This window comes from Eulemur rufifrons, chromosome 15 (genome assembly GCF_041146395.1).
Source record: "Eulemur rufifrons isolate Redbay chromosome 15, OSU_ERuf_1, whole genome shotgun sequence".
Lineage (NCBI taxonomy): Eukaryota > Metazoa > Chordata > Mammalia > Primates > Lemuridae > Eulemur > Eulemur rufifrons.
The window spans coordinates 102485779-102507572 of NC_090997.1; the positions used below are offsets into that span (position 1 = coordinate 102485779).

The 21794-nt window shown below is 51.8% G+C and overlaps 1 protein-coding gene and 1 long non-coding RNA gene across 3 annotated transcripts in view; one reads left to right on the forward strand and one right to left on the reverse strand.

Moving 5' to 3' along the window:
• Positions 1-15388, forward strand: part of IGF2R (insulin like growth factor 2 receptor) — a 101600-nt gene extending 86212 nt beyond the window's left edge. For both annotated transcript variants that reach the window (XM_069487463.1, XM_069487465.1), the window contains 8 exons: positions 404-540; positions 2932-3046; positions 3993-4139; positions 4794-4981; positions 7613-7799; positions 12406-12549; positions 12776-12845; positions 13673-15388. In XM_069487463.1, coding sequence (XP_069343564.1) covers positions 404-540; positions 2932-3046; positions 3993-4139; positions 4794-4981; positions 7613-7799; positions 12406-12549; positions 12776-12845; positions 13673-14089 — 1405 coding nt within the window. In that variant the 3' untranslated portion in view covers positions 14090-15388. The remainder of the gene's footprint in view (positions 1-403; positions 541-2931; positions 3047-3992; positions 4140-4793; positions 4982-7612; positions 7800-12405; positions 12550-12775; positions 12846-13672) is intronic.
• LOC138395081 (uncharacterized) lies at positions 7802-11336 on the reverse strand. Its single transcript, XR_011235502.1, has 3 exons — positions 11142-11336; positions 8335-8555; positions 7802-7932 (listed from the first exon to the last, which is right to left on the reverse strand). It is a non-coding gene; the product is annotated as an uncharacterized lncRNA (long non-coding RNA).
• Positions 15389-21794: the final 6406 nt, after the last annotated feature.

The following is a 21794-nucleotide window of genomic DNA, read 5'->3' on the forward strand; positions in this document are numbered from 1 at the left end:
CTGCAGGTGGGAGCTCGAGATTGCTGGGCGGTAGTTGGGCCGTCGTGGTTGAGAAGGTGGGAATGCCACACGCACATGGGGCTGCTGGTCCTGGGAAGTGGCCTAGGTGTCCCTCGTGGCGCACTGGGGCTGTTCGTACGGCAGGGAGGCGGGGGGAGTCTGGGTGAACAGAAATGGAGCCTTCAGAACCAGAAGCAGCTGGACTGGCCGAATCAGGCTAGGTTTCCTCTGTGTGTTTCTGCTGCTCGGGCTTGTGGGGGGTGTGTTGGGTTTCCCAGGTGTTTGGCAAGAGCTCCTTAGGCGTTGCTGGCTGGGGTAGTTCACTGTCCTGACTGCCCCACTTGTGTTAGGCCAGAGACTCAACTTGCATTCCTCGCCCCTGCCCCTTTGTGTCGTTTTATAGGTACTATATAAATTTGTGCCAGAGAATACATAAGGGCCCCCTTGACTGTCCCGAAAGAGCCAGCGTTTGCAGAAAGAGCCCAACTGGTGAGGTCCAGGTCTTGGGACTCATTCACACGCAGAAGCTGGATGTCAAAGGTACGGCCTGCGGGTCCTGGGCTGGGGTCGAGGAGCTGTGTCTGGGCAGGGGAGGGTGTTCTCAGTGTGGTAGCACGGGTTCCGGTGGAGACCCCCAGGTGTTATTCCCCATGGCCGCCCCTCAGGCACTTTGGCAACTCCTGGAACATTAGTGTAAGTGCTGCTTTGTATTGTCTGAGGCTGCGGGTCCCAGCCTGTGTGTTTAGAGGGGTCCATTGACCCCTGTCCGGGTGGAAGTAAGGATGCTCTGAGTTCCTCTGAAGTTCATGTTCTGGCTGCAGGTTGAGTGCCTGAGTCACTACATATATGTAAATTTGTTTGAAAGCCAGACAGTTGCACAAGGACTTGGTAAAGATAATTCAGGGGTATGTTTTTGTAACATCGTAACAATATCAAAAATAATAATGATGCTTTTTAATAATAGAAAAATCATCTTGCGATTCATTATTGAGTGAAAGATGTTCTCTTTCATTACTTAGGGGAGGAAAACAGAGCTTTCTTAGCTTAAGAATGATTGGTTTGTGTTGGAGGGACCAACACAGAAAAACATTCCCCATTGCCCGTTAGGCTGGAGTGGAGTTGCCCAAGTTGTCCTGATGAAACCACAGGGCGACTTAAGTCAGCCTAGGATGTTGAAATGGAGAAGGGGATTCTGAGGAAACCACTGCGACCCTTGATAAAAAGCCGCCCCAGGTTCCTCAGGCTGGTCGTGGGCACCAGGAAGCAGCGGCCAGACCTCACCCGAGATTTGCCATCTTTTGGAGGCTCCTGGTGCTTTGGAGGGTAGTTACTGCTGCTGTTTCCACATCGCCCAAGAAGGGCGGAGGGTCCCGTGTGAACTCGCAGTCTTTCTCGTAGCCACCTGAAGAAGACTAACATATTTAAGACTTCACTAAGAGTTTGAGGCAGGAGGAACAAAAGAAAGTAGTGAATACAGGGTAGCGTGGAACGAGGTGCTCCGACTTACTGGTGGTGACTTGCTGGCTGCCTTCCGTTTGGTGAGCACCATCTTGCTTGGCCCAGCGGGCAGAGCTCGTGCTTTCTCCTGGGCCTGGAGCTAGAAATAATCTCCTGGTATCCGAAACACTAGGTGGGATCTTACTCTCGGCCTTTAGCGGGGCACCGTCTAAGGACAGTTATAGCGATCCCGGCATCCACATAGGGAATACCCCCCTGGCCATGAGGATATGGGCTTTTTGTTGCAGGCACTAACGTTTATCAAGCTTTATCCGTGTTTAATCCTGGTCCATTCTACAGGTGAGGCCACTGAGGTATAGAAGGTCAGCGTGTCACCCAACTGGCACGGGGTGTCTACGCTATTACGACCCACATTTGTTTGTTCCCATATTCCAGCAGTTGAAAAAATTTTTCTTAAGATAATGAAGCTCTTTCTTCCAAAATTTTACACAGAAGCCCAATATTTAGAAGAAACTCAGCTGCAGCACCTTTGAATTCAGGGTGGGGCGGAGGGCCTGGAGTCCCACCTCCTACCTCCCCGCCACACTGTCCCTGGTGCCCTGGCCTGTGTCACGTGGAGAACACTTGGGTTAGCTAGTACTGGACCCATGTTGTTTCCACCACATGCGCCTGCCTGGAAGGACATACGTGTGTGAGATCGGGGTGGAGGGAGCATGCTCCTCCCGGAGACCCCATGCCGTGCCCAGGAGACATCATCTGTCTGCGGGGCCAGGCTGGGCTCAGACTGATCCTAGGACGGCACCCAGGAAGGCCTGGCCGTCTCTTGGAAACGGCACAGGAGTCGAAGCCTCACAGCCACGCTGCCCCTGTGATACATGCAATTTAAAGCGTGTATTCACTTTTCTCTTAGACTCTGCAAGTTAGAGGGCTTTTAATGTGACCCTCTCAAAAGCAGACAGAGCTTGACTTAGAGCCAGAAGACCCGGGAACACCAGAGCTGGTCTCTGTCTCTGGCTTTCCATTTTGTCGAGTCCCTGCCCGTTATTACTGGAAAGCTCATGTGAGGGGCCCTGTCAGGAAGGCACCTGAAATGATGCAGAAATTGTGTGGAATTGGAGCAGTGCCGACTGCTGCCATTAACTGAGGTCCCGTTGTTCTCATGTGACGTGTGCACCCCTGAAACCTGCGTGCTTTGGATAGTGTTCCTGTTCTACACATCCAGGCTCAGAAGTTTGGCAACCCAGGGTCATGAAGTGGAAGGTGCAGGTTTGACCCCAGGTCTTGCTGTTGGCGTGGCAATGGCGGGGCAAGCTGGGTGGCCGCCACCAAACATAAGGGTGTCGAGAGCAAGTCGGCAAACCTTTGTCGAGCCAAAAACTCCTCCTGGCCCTTCAAGTAGATTTTGACTCCAAACATTGAGACTTTTTATAACGCACTAGAAATAACGTCAGTTCAATCATTTGTGTGTTTCAGATGACAGAGTGATTGTCACCTACTCAAAAGGTTATCCATGTGGTGACAATAAGACCGCGTCCACTGTGATAGAATTGACCTGTGCGAAGACGGTGGGCAGACCTGCCTTCGAGAGGTCAGGAGGCTGGGGGCTCAGAGTGGGACTGTGCAGAGCATGCTGGGAGCTCCTCAGAGTCCTCCCGGGTTTCCACGTGGGGTTTTGTCACAGCGCAGGGGTGGGGGGAGCAGCTACTGAGACCTGGGGCCTGATCGTCCTGTAGCAGCTGGGCTGTTCACACGGGCGTGGTTCCCTGGGGAAATCGCTGAGAACTGTGGCTGGATTGATGCAGCTTCCTGGCCCAGCTTGCTTTGGACACCCTATTCTCCATCTAGTTTTAGGGCTGTCTGCTGGCTGAACGGTACTTAACAGGCCTCGGTCTTTGAGTGTCATAGTAGAACCAAAGGGGTGTGATTGTGCCACCCAAGGCCAGGTGTTTAAGCAGGCTGTCTGGGACCCACGGGTAGGTGGGGCCCCAGCTTGGGGCGTGCTTGCACTGTAGAGTCCTCCAGGCAGCGTCTTGGCTCCCGAGAGCGGAGTTTGGCCAGTGGGGGTAGCACGCAAGCTGCCGTTTGTGAACAAACTGATTCCTTCTGGAAGCTGGGCTTGGAAAGGGGGAAACCCAGAAACTGTCAAAGAATTTATTAATGTGTGAATCTGAGAAGCTTGTAAAACAAAAATTGGAAAATCTAGGAGCCAATTTGTCCATGTTTTAAATGTTACAGTGGCTAAATTTTTAAAAAATCTGTACTGAATGCTTGCTTGCTTTGTCACATTACTGATGTGCTACACATCATCTTCCCTATTCTGGCGCTGACAAAGAGTAACGTCACCGTCCTAGCCCAGAGCTGTCGTCAGTGCTGAGTCTGGCAGTTCAGCTGGCGGAGCAGCACTGGGGGCCCTGGGGCTGTCAGACGGGTCCCAGCCAGCAGGCTGCTTTGGGGGCTCTGCAGCGTGCGTTTGTTTCTCAGTCCTCTGGCGCCCGGCTGGGAGGTGACTGTCACGTGTGCTTCCCTCCTCCCAGGTTTGACATCGACAGCTGCACTTACTACTTCAGCTGGGACTCTCGAGCCGCCTGTGCCGTGAAGCCCCAGGAGGTGCGGATGGTGAACGGGACGATCACCAACCCTATAAATGGCAAGAGCTTCAGCCTCGGGGATATTTATTTTAAGTAAGGGAAACATTTTCCTTTTGAGCACTGAAACATACTCAAAATGAAACCCACGGTTCAGATCTTTCCCTATCGGGGAGCACCACGAGACACTAATAAATAGTTCTGTATGTTTTAGTTACTGTTGCTAGAGCAGGCTTCATATTTTACTTAAATCAAGGAAAAACATTGCTCAACTATTAAATTTTAACACCAAAGATGGTGAATTCTTGTGAATGTAAAAATAAAGTACCCCCTCCTCTCTCACTTCATGATAAGCCCAAGGCTTGCAGCCAAAGCTTTCTGAACACGTGTTTGAGCAGGGACTTCTGGGCTTGCTGGGGGAAAAAAAAGTCAGTTTCTCAGCAGTGTCACCAGGGCTGATCTTGGGGTCAGGTGGCCAAGGTGACTGGCCATGCATAGGTGGAGGGAGGGCCACGTGGCGCTGGACACGGCGTCTTGAGAAAGGCACGTGGATGCTCTGAGAGCAGAGCTGCTGGGGAAGTAAGTGACTGAGATGGAAGTTGGTGCCTTCGGAGTCTCTGGGGGACGCGCTGTCCCCACTTGGGAAGGGAAACATCCGGGAACCCTGCAGCTATTTGAAGGACTTTGGGTTTATGTAATAAATACCTTCTTAAAGGACTTCGGAGTCACTGTGGTCTTTTCTGTCTCTAGGCTGTTCAGAGCCTCTGGGGACATGAGAACCAATGGGGACAACTACCTGTACGAAATCCAGCTTTCCACCATCACGAGCTCCAGGAACCCCGCCTGCTCCGGAGCCAACATATGCCAGGTCAAGCCTAATGATCAGCACTTCAGTAGGAAAGTTGGGACCTCGGATAAAACCAAGTACTACGTTCAAGGTAATTCACTACTTTCCATTGATGTTCCGTATTTAACTTCCTTGAAGGAAGGGCTTTAGAATTTTCATCAACACACTCCTTTCAGTTGAAATTTCAGATGAGTTTTAAAACAAAAGCCTGGTCTGATGCTGTGCCTCGATACGCATTTTGTTAAAACCCACCAGTGAGTGTAAGACCTGAGCATCTCACTCTTGGTAAATTACATCTCGGTTAACAAACAAACCAAACCAGTGGTTCCCAGGTTGGGGTGGAGGCAAAGGTGTGCATGGTCCGAATCACCTTTGGTTTGGTTTTAGACATGACACTTCCTTATTTTGAAACTTCAAGTAATATTAGAAAAGGGTAAGGGACTTTGTATTTGTCAAAAGGATGAAAGGAAAAGATAGACGCTGGCCTCAGTATTTGAAAACAGTGGGAGGGAATGAAGGTTTTGTGCCGGCACTGATTAAGGTGTTGTCTTTGGTTCCGCCTTGTCCTTGAAATAGTATTTCTAAAAGGCAGCTTTTGTTTTAAACAACTAGTCTTTCCCTATAAACGAGTACTTTTTGTAATTCGATTTTAAGCCACATGAATATATGAACTTTATAAAAAGTTAAGCGTGTTTGAAAAACCCCGTAGCCTACTCTGATGTAAAAGGGCTGCTGGGAGGGTCCCCTGCGAGGAGAGAAGAGGCTGCTCCCTGATGGTTGTACCCCAGAAGCAGCATGTGCTTCCGTGCTCTGGAGCTGAGCCTGTCGCTGCAAGAGCAGCTGCTCCCTGCCGGGCACTGTGCTGGCGCCGGTGGACTCACTCGTAGCGCCTGCGGCCCCCGAGTAGGCCTGGGGAAGTGCACGTTCTGCTTTCTGGGCTCGGCTGTGGTAGGGAAGTTGATCAGCCTCACTCACTTTCGTAAGTGAAGCACATCACCTTGTGCTTCCCTGCTCTTTGGCCTTCCTGACACGCCAGTGAATCCTTTCATAATTCAGATGCCTCTTGTCACGTGTTGTCGTGCCCCTCTTGCTGTCCTGTTCCTCAGTGTCTGGCCCTAGAGGAAGTGCTTGGTAAATGTTTGTTGACTGACTGAAGGATTGCTGTAAGCCTTCAAGGCGCCCTGTTATGCAGGGAAGGAAAGTCCAAGCTCTTTCTGTGCAGCCTGAAGATCTCTGGTGGGCCCAGCCTCCTAGTCCAGGCTCACAAGCCACTGGTCCTGCAAGCACAAACTCCCAAAGTCACCCTCCTCTCTGGTGGCTTTATGCATGCCGTTGCTTGTGCTGGAGTGCCTCTGCCCACCCTCCTCATCCTTCCACACCTGCCTCCAGTGTCCCCCTTTGGGAAGCCCACCTTCCTCCTGCCTGGGGTGACGCCGCCTCGTGCGTCTGCAGGAGTGTTCAGCTCCACAGCACAGCGCTGGTCGCTTAAGAGTCTGGTTAAGAGTGAGAATCTCCACGTTCACAGATGTACGACCAGTAGACCTTCTGGAATCCCCGATTTCCAGAATACCTGCTTGCACACGTGTGCGTGTGTGCATGCGTGCATCTACCCATGCTTGGTTAATAAAATCCCTTTTGGACCTTTTCACTTTTCTTCATTCACCAGCACCAGGAAGTAGCTTTAGTTTGAAGACTTCTTTGCACGTTTTATGAAGAAATGCAGTTTCAATCTCTGCATGAGTCTGGTCACTCCTCAGAGGGGGCAGGAACAGGGGACTGGGGAGCCCTGTCTCTAGCCACGAGGCGGAGCTGCCACCTGGGCCCCGCACCAGCTAGGCGATTTGCTCCCACGCGAGCCCTGCAGAACAGTCCAGTTCTTGCCTCGCCCTGTCCCAAGCGAGAACGCGGGACCCTTCTCAAGGGACGCCCTCTGTTTATAGTCACGACCGTCTCAGGCTGCGCTCTCATCTCTGTTCCTGGCACCCCAGCAGTAGATGCCCACGAAGAGCTTGAGCCAACTACCAAGTCTGAAGGGAACAGAGTCCCTACGGGGCTCACTTCTGACACCAAGTGCAAGTTCAGGGGCTTCCCCAAACCACCTCAGGTTCAGTATTTCACTAGGACTCAAAGAACTCACTGGAAGCTGTTATACTCACGGTCACTACTTCTCACGCCAGAAGAATATAGATTAAAATCAACCGAGGGGAGATGCATACGGGACAGAGTCTGGGAGGGAATTGAGCGCGGGGCCCCTGTCGGCCTCTCCCTATGGAATCCGGACCTGCTACGTTCCCAGCACTGATGGGAGACATACGCGTGGGGTGTCGCCGACCAGGGCTGCTCACCTGAGCCTGGAGTCCAGGGTTCTCACTGGGGCTCTGTTACGTAGGCGAGATTGGTTGGTTGGTTGCCCAAGTGTTGCGTGGCCGCCCCTACTCCGAATGCTATCGTTAGCTGAGGACAAAGGCCAGACCTTGGGGCAAGGTTAAATTCTTCCTGCACTCTGACTCAGGGCAGGGGCTCTGCAGATGTGTGTCGGAGAGTGTCCTTTCCATGCTGTGAAGACGGCGTATGGGGATAATCTGATGGCGTGTCCTCACCTCTAGTTTTAAGTCTTTGCAAACTTTTTATAGATTAGACAGATGACCTCGGACTGTTGCTGGAAAGTCAGTGCTAATGGTGCTGTGTGCTGTGGTTGTGTGTGCCCCCTCCTTTCTGACAGATGGCGATCTTGACGTCGTGTTTGCCTCTTCCTCTAAGTGTGGGAAAGATAAGACAAAGTCTGTCTCTTCCACCATCTTCTTCCACTGCGACCCGCTGGTGAAGGACGGGATCCCCGAGTTCAGCCACGAGACAGCCGACTGCCAGTACCTCTTCTCCTGGTACACCTCGGCCGTGTGTCCCCTGGGGTGAGTACCGTGTCCTGGCACTAGCAGTTGTACCCCACATCCCCTCTCGAGCCTGACTCTAGGATAAGTGTGTGTGTGTGTGTGTGTGTGTGTGATTTTTTCCCCACAGTGTCTTATTGTGAAATACTCAAACCTGCGCAAAAAAACAGAAAAATGGTAGTGAGACCCCACCTGGCCTGCACCCAGGTCCAGTGATTGTCAACATCCTGCTGTTTGTTTTGTCCACACCAGTGTCACCACCACCTGCCACCCTCATTAGATTGGCCGAGCTTCCTTCCTGTGCGCCGTGGGCTTTGACCTGGGCGGGGTCCTGCCGGAGCCCCTGCTGCTCTGCCCCGGCCTCCCCGCCTGCCATGCGCGCCCCCGGCTTCCACCCCTTTCCCTCCTTAGCTCCTGGGAGGCAGGTGCTGGCCGGGCCTCATCTGTGTTTTCCCAGAACATCTTTTCTTCGTGTCCTCGTGCACACTAGTATATGGTAAAGCTTCACTCTGATTTAAGTGAAGTATTTTCTTTGTTGAATGAATGAGAAGCTTACCCTACACATCCCGAAAATCAGCGAAAATCGGCAGCAGGGGTGTGGGGCGGCAGGGCAGTGTGGCTCTGCTCTGAGGGGAGGTGGCGCCTCCTTGTGGCCATCTGGAGTCTCCCAGCCATCCCTTCCTTTGCCCAGGACGTGTCGTTCCTTCCTCTTGGGTCTGTGTCCTTCCTTCACCCAGCCCGCTGTCCCCCACACACTTCTCATTCTCTGTCCTGGGACTTAAGAGCAAGAGAAAAATGATTCTTACCCTGCAGAGAATTCCTTCATTTCCTGAGCAAGGGGTCCTAGATCAGCACACCACAGTGTCGGGGTAACGAGGGCATTCAGATCACATATTTTAGATCTTAAATTGGCTTTCTTTTCATTTACCTATAGGTACTAGCTCAGCAAAAAGTAGCTTTGTCCCAGTATTCTAGGGACGTGGATGTCAGGACTCCCAGCTGCACAGTCATGGGAAGAGGCTTTCGATTGAGGTTTCGCCAGCAGTGCTTTGCACTTTTGCATGTTTATGGTGTTCTGGTGAGGTCATTACAACAAGAGGCTTAAAACTCAAGTTCTTTGTGAAAGAAGCAAAACGTGAATTTAAAAATACGTATAAAACTTAAAAGTGAACTTTCCTTGCATTCTCTGTCACTAAGAGGCTAAAAATACCACAAGCAAAGATTCTGTGTGTCATTTGGAGGAGACCAGCCCAGGCCTGAGCTTGCGTCTGTGTCAGATATTTAGAAGTCAGACTGTGAATGGGGAAAGCACAGCTAGGGACACAGCTTATGGGACTTTGGGGTCTACTCTGTAACTGGAGAGGAAGATTCCGTGGGAGACCGTGCTTTTCATGACGTTTAGAACATCAGAAAGTAGAGTTGCTTAAGTCCCTTAATGTGTTGATGAAGTAATAAAGACTTTTACAAGCAAAAGTTAAAACCAACCGCAAAACCTGCAGCCCTCCAGGGCCGGTCACCGATTCCCCTTTGCTCGGGGACGGACGATGGTTCCGGTGGATGTGGCCACCGCTCGGCTGTGAGACGGAATAGTGCCTGGGTTTTTTCTCTTTACCAGAGTGTTACACATTTCAAAATGATATAAATATAGCAAATAAGTAGTAATTATTACCCTCATAGATGACCATTTTTAATTCTTTTAGCCGGTTCTTCTGAAGTTTACCTCCGTATTTTTAATTAACATTTCATACTTCATCTGTTGGCTTCCTGTGGTACTAGACGAAGATCTAGTTTTCTTACGCCCTCCTTCTACTTCCCCAAAATGGTTATTTCACAATTTTTGGTTAAAGCAGTAATCATTGTTTATATATTATACTTACGCTCACGTAAAATAACAAAACAACTTCCACATAGTTAAAAAACATGCATGGAACAGACTTGTCACGTGACCGGCGTAGTTAACCACCATGACAAAACAATCCACGCAGTTGTGAAATGTCAGAGTACACATCTGATGAAAAGACTGCAAAAGCTTCAAGGGAAGCTAATTTGTTGGGTTAAAAAATAAGAAAGAGTAAAATACAGTAAGTTCTCACTTAATGTCCATAGGCTCTTGGAAACTGCAACCTGAAGAGAAACTTTTTTTCCACAACATTATGCTGACACAACGTTGAAGGAAATGACATTATTCAAGGACGTGGTGTGTGTAATTTAGCTTGAAGTTGCAGTTTCCCAGAACCTGTCGACAACATGAAGTGAGAATTTACTGGACAGCAATAGTATGTAGGCTTAGTAGGGCGGTAACTAGAGTCTTTTTAAAAAAAAAATTTTCTTATGATAATAGAATATTAAAGTGAAACTATTTTCTTGAAAGAAAGAAAGGATGGAAGAAAAGGGTAGACTTTCTTATTGTTGGGAAGAAATTAATTATAGACTTCTGTCTTAGTATGCATGCCAAAATTTCAAGAATAACCACTAAAATAATACAAATATAGTACATAATTTCCAAAATGATACAGAAGAAAAGGAGAAATAAACTTAAGTCCCAAAAGAAGACAAAAAAGGAGAAAAGCATAATAAAATTAGACAAGTAGAAATTCCAGCCTAAGGCGGTAGAAATAAATCTAAATGTATCAATAACCACGATATACATAAATGGACTAAACTTGCCAACTGAAAGACAAATTGTCAAAATGGATTTTTAAAACAGCTTTGTTGACAGGGAATGTGCCTCAAACAAGGACACAGAAAAGACCAAAGGTCAAAAGATAAGAAAAGATACACCAGGCAAGTACCGTGAAAGAAAGTTGTACTCATGTTAATAATCAGATAAAATGAGATACTAAGGAAAAAGTGTTAGGAATAAAGAGGGTCATTATAATTTTAAAAAGGCTCAATTTACTAGGAAGATAAAATAATTCTAAACTTATGTCAGCCTGATAAGAAAGCTTCAGTGTGTAAAGCAGAAATTGACAAGCCACACATGGGAGGAAATGACAAATCTCCATCCCTTAGTGATTGCCGGGTCTAGTAGACAAAAAGGGAGACTTTTTGCAAGATTGGGACAACACAAGGAAAAGCTGGATTTCATGAACCTACACAGAACGCTGTTCCCAACAACTGGAGAATACTATTCTCTCAAGCTCACATGGAACCTTTACAAAATTCTGTCACAATTAACCATGAAGTGGCCAAGTCTCAGCAAATTTCTAAAGGTTGATGCCATATTAACTACATGCGTGATGCGATTAAGCTAGGGACCAAGAACAGACACCTGAAAAATATGGACACATTTGGAAACTTAAAACACGTTTCTAAATAATCTGTGGTTCAAAGAAGAAATCAAAGGTAGAAATTAAAACATACTTAGAACTGGATGATGGTGAGGGTGTCTCAGGAAGCATCTGAAGTGTTTCCGAGTGGCCCGAGCTGGTTCTGGGCGAGTGGGTTCCCGGCTGTGGGCGGATCTGCGGAGTCCTCTGGCACGGGTGTGCAGTGCGGGGATGTTTCTGCCCGAGCAGGGCGCAGCAGCGCATGCCAGGGCAGGACTCAACACCACTGCTGCTGTTTCTTGGCTTTCTGTTTTAGACGAGATTTTGGGGCTTAAGCTGAACTTTGACTCAGTGACCCTCACGTGGTCAAGCTGCTGGTTGGTTGATTGCCCTCTGACCGGATTGTTTGGAGCCAAACTTGTCCTAATTAAGTACTTTTCTAGGTGAACAGCGAGCAGACTCGGCATCAGACTTCATCACGTGTGTGGCTTGTTGAGGTGGCCTCTCTTTATCCCGAGCAGTCTGTCCATTTCTCATCGCTGTCCTCTGCCTTCTCTGGGCGGGGAAGAATTTCTGTTAGGTGATTCTGGTTCTGTGCGTGTGTGGCCCCAAATGACAGAGGGCCAGAAAGATTAGAAGTGTCAAGTCATGACACCCATGTCGTCCTCTGAGTAGAAAGGGAAGCCAGTCCAGTCATTTCTCATTTTGTATTATTTTCACAGTTTTCCTTGAATGTTTAATGTCATGGGAATATATTGCGTTTTCCCTAGCTATAAATGCTGGCGCTGGGTGGGGGATTGTGAACTGTGCCCAGATTACAGAGCTGGTGTGCTCCCACTCCCGCTCCTCCCGGGGCATAACAGGTTTGCAGAGACGGGCCCGGGGTTGTCCCCTGGCGGTTCCCTCCGCCCCTGCAGAGCGTTGAGGCTGTGTCTCAAACGGGGAAGCCGGGGCCTGGGCTGTGCTCACGGCCTCTTCCCAGAATAAGTTCAGAGAGAAGAGCACTTTGGCACCGGGAGAGGAGTGTGGCCGGCGGGCTTCTCGGAGGTTGTGCTCTAGGAGGGCCTTTGTCCCCCCGGGGTGAGCCGGCCCTGGCGGGGCTGTGTCTGTCCTCACGTCCTGAGTGTGAGTAACTTCCCACAAAGTGTGAAGCAGTGCTGCCTAATCTGCCTCCTACACCCTGCCTCGTCCTCAGCAGGTTTCTGTTGCCGTTTTCCATGTTGCTCTAGGCTGGAGTAAGTCAGAGTCTCCTGGCGTTTGTAAAGGCAGAGCTGTCTGCGTTGGGCACTCTTAGGGGCTTGACTGGGGTGGCAGTGCCACCCACTGACGTGGCGTCCTTTCTTATGACTTCCTTCCAGGGACACTGAGGATGCTGGGGACAACGGGCAGGCGTCCAGGGGGCTCTCGGAGCGGAGCCAGGCCATCGGGGCAGTCCTGAGCCTGCTTCTGGTGGCGCTCACGGGCTGCCTGCTGGGCCTGCTGCTGTACAAGAAGGAAAGGAGGTGAGGAGGGGGTGACGGGCCACCTCGGGTGGGGGCGGGGCACGTGCAGCAAAATCACATGTTGGGCTTGGGGTTTGCTTCTCTCTGAGCCCAGCAGCAGCAAAAGCCTTAAGGTTCTTAGCTCGGAACTCTATGGAAGGTGCCGGCGCCGGGTCGAGGCTGGCGGGGTGGGGTTCCCGGTCCTGCTCCTTCCACCTGCCAGTGCCCACTCGCTCCTCTTTTACAGGGAAACAGTGATGAGTAAACTAACCAATTGCTGTAGAAGAAGCTCAAACGTGTCCTACAAATACTCAAAGGTAATTTCTGCCGCGTCTGCGGGTGTCTGCCTGCCCACCTCCACCGCTGTCCGTGTCGCGGCCTCAGCACAGCTGACAACAGCGGCCCAGGCGACTGGAATCGAGGAGGGAGAACGTTACCCATGGCCTTCGCTGCTTCCCCTGCGCACCTTTTGTCTTTTTTTCCTTCAAGTGTCTCTCATCGTCACAACTGATTTAGTTAGAGTGTTTAATGTTTAGGTTGTTTCTACTTTTTGGCTATTCTTTAAAAAACAGTAATGAAGATGTTTGTGTATCTCGCATGTGGATGGTTTCCTTCAGATAAATTTCTAGAAAAGAGATATTCTCTGTGTCAAAGGACATAAGTATGTTGGTGACACTTGATGGATATTGCCAAATTGCTTTCTGAAGCTAGACTTTTTGACATGAGTCCCTTCTGTGTCTTCCCTACATACCGTGTCCGTTCCCTGCCAATGGGCACCTTGCAAGCGATGAGTAGCCCAGTACTGCTGGCCTGTCAGTGGCCCACTCTCCCTGTCTGGGCCGTCCTGAACTCGTTCTGCGTGGCCCTGCCACTTCGCCGTCAGGCCCCTGCTCAGCAGCCCATCTGCTAAGCCCCCCGGCAGCCCTCCTGCACTGGGGCGAGCAGGAGTCGCCAGCCCTCACCTTCCCCTGGTGGGGACCTGGGAACTGGAGACACGGTGGTTCTGGTGGGCAGTGGGTTGGTCCCCAGCTCGCGCCAGTGGAAAGGGCCCTTGTCTTGGGGTGGGTCGTGGCTGGAGGTAACCGAGGAGCAGAACAGGGGCCTTTGATGGGCTCACGTGGTCTCTGCTGTTGATCCCTCGCAGGTGAACAAGGAGGAGGAGGCGGATGAGAACGAAACGGAGTGGCTGATGGAGGAGATCCAGCTGCCCACTCCAAGGCCGGGCAAGGAAGGGCAGGAGAACGGCCACATCACCACCAAGTCCGTGAAAGCTGAGGCCCTCAGCTCCCTGCGCGGGGACGACCAGGACAGCGAGGATGAGGTTCTGACCATCCCGGAGGTGAAAGTTCACTCGGGCAGGGGAGGTGGGGCAGAAAGCTCCCACCCGGCGAGAAACCCGCAGAGGAAGGCCCTCGGTGAGCAGGCGGACGACCGGGCGGGGCTGGTGACGGGGGAGAGGGCGAGAAGGGGGAAGCCCAAGTCTGCACAGCAGAAGGCGGCGGCCTCCGCTGCGCTGGTGTCCTTCCACGACGACAGCGACGAGGACCTCTTACACATCTGACTCCGCAGTGCCTGCGGGTCGTGGAGCCAGGACGGCCAAGCACCTCCAACCAAATAAGACTTCAACTCGATGACGCTTCGTAACTTTGCCTTTAACAAAAACTGTCTCAAAAGGGAAGAGTGTTTATGCTGGAGGAGAGGGTGAGGGGGTCAGGCCCTGCTCCTTCACGAGTGTTTACAGTCGCTGGAGTAAGGCGTGGCCCGGTCGGCCGTGGGGCGGCGCCTCATGCCCGGGGTTTTGCCCCAAGTCCTCATCTGCAAGCTTAAGGCCAGACACATCTCAGAACAGAGGGCTGCATTTGAAACAAACCCTTGCTGCTTTAGGCCCTGTAGGGTATCTGACCATTATATTTTAGCATTTTATTCTCTCCCCCTATTTATTGACTTTGACAATTACTCAGGTTTGAGAAAAAGGAAAAAAGAAAACAGCAACAGTTTCTTCCTGCCGGCAGGGGTGTCATGTACCGGTTCATCCATTCTGAGAAGGGGAGGCTGTCGGTGTGCTGGGACGTTTCTTGGAGAATTTCGAACTGGTGGTTACTGTGTCCCCTGAGTTGGAATCCTCATTCTGTGTCTTTTCTCTTTTGCTTTCTGTTTCTCAAAGGGCACACGCATGTGCTCGCGCGCACACACACACACGTATGTGCACAGGGTCCCCGAGTGCCTAGGTTTTGGAGGGTTCTCCTGTTCTATGCCTTTAGTCAGGAACGGCTGCAGCTTTGCATGACATCTTCCACCCTAGGTGTACAGAGCACATTCGTCAGTATTTCTTTCACCAGCTGGTGAAGTCAAACAGCCCACCCAAAGATTGATTTCTGTGTGTGTGAGTGGAGTTCAGATGTCAGAGAAAATAACTTTTCCAGATTTGGGGTATAGGTCTCATCTCTTCAGGTTCTCATGATACCACCTTTACTGTGCTTATTTTTTTAAGAAAAAAATGTTTATCAACCATTCGACCTATAAGAAGCCTTAATTTGCACAGTGTGACTTACGGAAATTGCATGAAAAATGATGGGCCCGAGTCTTGCCCCTGGCGTCGCGCTTGGATTTGTGCGGAGGGAGGCGGAGGGGCCGCTCAGTGGCGCGGGGGGAAGGGCAGGGCAGGGCGTGGGGGGCTCCCCCACCGGCGGCCGCTCCCTTCTAAAAGTGTTTCATGAGTGACTTTTCTCACATTATGGAGTTGTATATAGACTCGATGGTATTCATATACTGAAAAGCAAACCGCCCTACAGAATCCCTTAGTTTGTACCGGTTTGGCTGGCTTATTTGATTTCAACATGAGTGTATTTTTTAAAATTGATTTTTCTCTTCATTTTTTTTTTTCAATCAACTTTACTGTAATATAAATTATTCAATAATTTCAATAAAAGATAAATTATTAACTGGGTGTTAGCATTTTTTCTCCCCCTGGATAGTGAGAAGTGGCTGAGGTAGTTGCAGTCTGATGGCCTGAGTTTTCTTTCTGTGAAGTTAGAAAAATGTTTGATCTGCTGTTCCAGGTGCCCCTTTATGAAAGGGCACTTCGGTTTTTCCCTGGAGACTTGCCGTTGCAGGTGTCGACTCCGGTCCAGGCTCCCTCCCCTGCGCTTTGTCTAGATCCGATTTCTTCCGTCTCCAGGCAGACCTCAGGGCTTGTCCTGTTTACCCAGACAGTGCCCAGGGACTTCAGATTCCAGAGGGACAGTAAAGCACCCGGTGCGCAACCTGATGTAAGGGGGGAGCCTTTTCTGTGGAGCAAGTTAACCGAGTCTTCATAAATGACTGGAAACTGAGAGCCTCCGTGACAGCAGAGAGTTACTATAGTGTCAAAACCAGACTTCTCAGTCAGCATCCTTCCCTCCCTCTCATTTTGTAATTATCCAATTGGAGTTACTTTCCTTTTTTTTTTTTTTAAATAAGGCTTTTATAAGATCTCTCCTAAGATAGATATCCCAGGGTCTTGTACAGGTTACACTGGGATCGTGTACAGGTTACTCGGGCATCGTGTCCCAGGCCTGACCTCCACCCATTCTCACCTGAGAAGACCACGGGCACCCTCTCTGTAAAGAGGGGCATCTGCAGGGACCTGCCAGCCCCTTGGTGGCTCAATGGCAGGGAAGTGTGTTGTGTACAAGCTGCCTTATGTGTGGCCCTCAGAGGGGAAGAAGCGAGGACAGGCTGTGTGAGCAGATTTGCTTTGATTCTTAAGAAACCTACGTAGTGTCTACCCCCAACCGCTGAAAAACTAGAGTAATCGTCCTTGCCAGCTGTCCTTACAATTATCTTTAGGAAAACGCACCCTGGCAGCAACTAGGGATTAGAATCTTTTCAGAGGAATAATTTTATTGATTACACCCTTGATAAAGTTCCCCTTTAACCAAGTTTTCTGTGCCCTTAAATTTTGAGGCTGCCCATTGAGTAGCAGAGACATGGAATGAGGAAGGGGGTGTCTCAGGACTACACAGGCAAACCCCACGCCCAGGAGATCCACCATAAAGAGGAAAGTGGTTCTCACCACGAACATTTTCCTGTACTTCACCGACCATGAAAATGATACATCCCAAGATGATTCCTGTCGGAAGGATGACAGCCACCTTGGTGATTAAAAAGAACATTTCAGGCCAGTCAGCCCAATCCTTTCTTTGTATTAGTTAAAGGCCCGGTGGAAGGGTGGGTCCTAACGTCTCCTGTGGTTTGGGTCACAGGGGTCCCGTATGTGTGGAGGCGGGATATGGGCAAGACTGCATTTCCAGAAATCCCTTCATGGCTCCCGAAGAATCCCATGGCTCCGAGAGGCTTCTCTGCCCTGCTGCGTTGGCTTGTACGTTACCTTCTTGTAGTTACCTTCTCGTGCCCTTGGGCTAAACACGCTGTTCTGGATGCTTCTGCAAGAACAGGGTAAACAGGCGGGCAGGTGCAGTGTGAGTGGAGGGGGCGGTTCCCAGAGGCAAGTTAGCCATGTGAGGGACAAAGTGGCCAGGAGCTGCAGGAGAGCAGAGCGGGCCCAGAGCCCGAGCCCCCTGTGGAAGTCACAGTCGGGGCTGGGACTCTCCCCCAAAGCAGCCGGGAGCCGTGTAGGGGCTGGGTTTGCTTTTGAGAAAGACTAGAGAAAGTGAAGAAATGGAGACACTTGAGCATCCAGATGGCAGGGTTGGGCGTGGGAGGCCTTGGCGATGCAGACACCGGAAGCCCTGTGATTCTGCCTGGAAGGAGGTCCTCTCCTGGAGGAAATAGAGTTTTCGTAAAGACAGCGGGAAAAGCCAAAGGTAGGCTTGTAAGTGGAGTTATTTGTATTTCTTTGCCTCTTAGTCTGTTTTGCGTCTTGACCAGTTTACAAATAAAATCCAATCGAATATAATTTATAGTGTTATTTTGACACTACTAGTGTTAGAGGGAAACACGGTTGCCCTGGGGAGGGTGAAAATAAAACACAGCTCCCCGTCTTCGCTCACAGCCCAGGTGGGGGCATCTGGCAGCTGCTCCCCGCACTTTCCTGGAGAAAAATGGATAAAGAAAATGTGTGTGTCCCACACAAAATGAAATACTACTCAGCCTTGAAAGAGAAGGAAATTCTTTCTGAAGTGATGGGCCTTGCTAAGAAACAAAAAAGGAAATCCTATCCTTCGTGACGACGGGGTTGAACCTGGAGGACGTTATGCTGAGTCGGATAAGCCACACACGACGAATAGGCAAGACCCTGCTTGTGCGTGGGACCTAAGGAAGGTGGACCCGTAGGAGCAGAGCGTGGTGTAATGGTCACCAGGGGCTGGGGGAGGGAACGACAGGGTGCTGGGCAAAGGGGGCAAAGTCCAGTCACGCAGGACGAGCGGGTGTGGAGACCTCAGGTGCAGCAGGTCAACAATGCTGCTTTGCGTGTCTGAAATCTGCGAAGAGCAGATCTTGTGTTCTCATCCTGCACCCCCGAAAGGTAATTATGCGAGGTGACAGATACGTTAGCCGGCTTCACTGGGGGAATCCTATCACAATGACATGACACCGAAGCATCATGGCGCGCATCACCGTGCACAGTCGGCTCTCGAACAGCAGGGGTGTGAGCTGAGCGCATCCACTTACCTGCAGATTGTTTTCAGTGACAGTCGTATCAAACGTGCCTGCCTCTCCTGCCTGCCCTTCCACCTCCTCCACCTTCCCCGCCTCTGCGCCCCTGCGCCCCTGCGACAGCAGGACCATCCCCTCCACTTCCTCCTCCACCTCAGCCTGCTCGGCATGAAGAGGAGGAGGATGAAGGCCTTTATGATGATCCACTGCCACTTAAGAGCAAACATATTTCCTCTTCTTTATGATCACCCTAATAACATTGGCCTACTTTCCTGTAAGAATGTGGCAGTACATAACACATACAAAAATATGTGTTGCTCAGCTCTTTGTTACTGGTGAGGCTTCAGTCAACAGTAGGCTATTAGTAGTTAAGCTTTGGGGGAGTCAAAAGTCCTATGTAAATCTTTGTGCGGGAGTCAGTGCCCCTAAACCCTGCGTTGTTCCATGAACAGGCTGTATGTGCGAAGCAACCCCCAAATCCCAAGGGAGCCGAGAAACCAGAGAATGAGGCCGACAACCCAGTCTATCAGCATAGGATGACTTATGAGAGGGACTTACGGCCAGAAGCCTGGTCTTGGGTGGCTGTGAGACAGTGAGATCTCTGCACTGTGACTCCCAGACCCAGGGCTTGTATCTCGGGGAGCAGTATATGTGCTCTGGGAGGAACCTGTAGTGGCTGAGAGGATGCTGCTGGCGTCACTGTACCAGCATCAAGGGTGGTTTTGCAGAAAAGGTGGGACTCACAGTGACTAGGTCCTACATGAAGAGAAATACATCAACTAGACGTTTTGGAGACGTTCCCGGCCTCAGCATTAGGCAGATTAGCATTTAGAAGCAGTCACTCTTATCCCCAGGGTTGTTCAAGGATCAACTGTACACAATTATTACCTGTCCTTTGCAGCTCAATGAAGCCGGATAAAAACAAAACTCGAAAGACACTGCGGCCAAGAGGAGACTGGTAGGTGGCACGTCAGAGCCGCTGTCCCAGAGGCAGCCCCACTCCCTCCCCCAGCCCTGTCCCTGCCATCCGTGCCCCCAACAGAGTTCTCTCTCTTTGGGGTCAAATTCTCTAGGAAGTTAAGCTCGGCATTGGCACCGCTGAAAACTGGAGCCGTTGAATTGGTGCTTCTGACGCATTCCCTCAGTTTCCCTCCCCGCCGGGCGTGGTGGGTGCAGGGACTGCTGCGGCTTGGGCTGCGTTCCCCAAAATTCACATGCTGAAGTCCCAACCGCAGGACCTCAGAATGTGGCTCTTGGAGACAGGGTCATTAAAAAGGTAATTGAGGTAAAACGAGGTCACATGGGTGCGGCCCAGGGCAGTATGATTGGTGTCCTTCCACGGAGAGGAAATTGGGACCCAGACACACACACAGGGAGGACCATGAGGGCACAGCAGGTCGGTGCCCTCTGCAAGCCAAGGAGAGAGGCCTGGGGCGAAACCAAGCCTGCCAACACCTTGGTCTTGCACTTCCAGCCTCCAGAGCTGCGAGAAAATGACTTTCTGTTGTTTAAACCACCCGCCCCCACCCCGGCTGTGGCAGCCTGAGCAGACAAATGCAGACGAATGCAGACACACCCCCAGAAATCCGCCCGTCTGCAGTCACACAGCGAGCGCACACCAGTGCTAGACGTCACCCCACGGCCTGTCCTCGGGGAGGGTACGTGGAACTCTGCATCACGACTCTTCAGTGGGAGCTGAAGGAGACCAGCGTGTCCGCCCTGGGCTGTGCCCTGCGGTGTGAGGTTTACTCTGAGCGGAAGCAGATGCAAGGGGAGCTGCCCTTCCTGCCCCGTCTGCCTGAGAGCAGGACACAAGCTTTCAGTGGCGCCGCCTCCCCGCCCCACCTGGAAGGACAAGAGCTCATGGAGAGACAAGGCCAGACCCTTCTCAGCCTGGAGATGGCACCAGAGACAGCTGCTGACAAACTGCTGCCTGGTTCTCGGCCGCCTGTCGTTTTCCACGTGCCGCGTGGGCCTTCCCACGCCTGGAACCCTCTCGGCTGTCCCGCACGTCTCTGCAAAGGATCCTCTGTTGGAGATGCCACAGCAGCAGGGGCTCCAAGCCCCCGCTTTGAGTCACTCTTCCCTGCGTTTCTCCCTTGTCAACGTGAGATGCAAATGCTGGTCAACTTCTATTTTTCTCGTTACTCTGTCTTTTCTTACAGGGTCCCCAGCTGAGAACTTAGAAGGGTAGACGAATAGGAATTTCTCCTCTCAGCAAGCTCCACGAGGGAAGGGATGGTCGTGTTTCTCTTCCTATCACAGATGTCTGCATCCCGCCTCGTGGTTCCTGGCCTAAAGTAGACTTTCAGGACTATCCTGTGGAGTGCACGATCGGAAACGAAAATGAGTGAATTTTCTGCATCACATTTTCAGTAAATCCCAGGAACGGCTCGGTGAAGGGACGAGGTAGAGGCAGCCTAGAGGGGGCCCCCGTGGGTCCGTGTGCGACCCGGCAGGCCTGGGCCTTGCCTCTCTGGGCTTGTTTGTCGGGGGCTTCTGGGACAAAGTGCCACAAATGCCACCTCACAGCAGTGGGGGCTGGAAGTCCAAGACTGAGGGGTTGGCAGGGCTGGTTCCTGGGAGGCTGTGGGGGAGAATCTGTCCCAGCTTCCGGGACGATGGTGGTCCCCTCCTGGCAGGCACAGAGGGTAAACAGCCCACCCCGGGGGCCCACTGAGGAAGCCTTGGGCAGGCGACAGGGGCCTGAGCACAGCCCCGAGAGGCGGGAGGCGGGGAGGGCGCCCAGTGGCCAGAGCAGGAGCTTCCACCCCAGGCTGCTTGCTGTCCCCTCACACTCGGGGTCCCCAGGACTTGGCAGGCCAGTCCCCCCAAGTGACCGACTTGCAGAACCATGGCTGATTTTCTCACAGCCCTGTTGTCATAGGCCTGACAGCCACTTCACCGGAACGTCACCTGGAATCCCTGGACAGCACCGCGGTGGCCAACACTTCCCGTGCAAATCTGGGCTTGCCCCGAGCCCGGCTCCTTCCTTCTGTGTTCCCAGGCAAGCCCCCGCTCTGCCCCCATCTCCACCTAGTGGCCCAGGAGGTCCCCAGCCCGGAGCAGAGAGAGGTGGCCACTGGAATTTGCGTCCAGCTGGGCATTTGGTGAGTTGGGTTGCAGCATGGGGAGTTTTGGAAAACTGGTGACTGGTGACGGGCTTTGGGTGAAGGGATGTACTGAGACTCACCTGGAGCCAGCTGCGTGACTTTGGGCAGGTGAGCTGCTCCCTCGGGCCGTGGTTTCCCACCTGCAATGTGTGGGAACCCACAGGCTCTGTCGGATCATGAGTGGCTCAGCGAGGAGCCTGCTCCCCCATCCCAGAGGCTCAGCTATTAATAGGAGGGTGGCAACGGCCACTGTGCAGTTGTGATTGCCCGGGGTGTCCGGCCAGCCCTCGTGGGTCTGAGCCGTGGGGCTGGGAGACGGGGGAGGGGGGCCCTGCCCCCTAGTCCAATAGGAGAGAGAGGGTCCGAGCCCCTAGCAGCTGGGAAGGGCAGCTCCCGCCCGGAGCCAGGGCAGCTGCTTTTCTCCCCGGAGTAGGGAGCAGCGGGCCTGGCCGGGCCACTCGGGAGGTGGGGCTGGAGGGGCCCTGGTTTCTCCCCAGTCTGTGAAAGCAGGACCTTTGCACTCTGGCTGCTTCCCGTGTCCGGGGACTGGGCCAG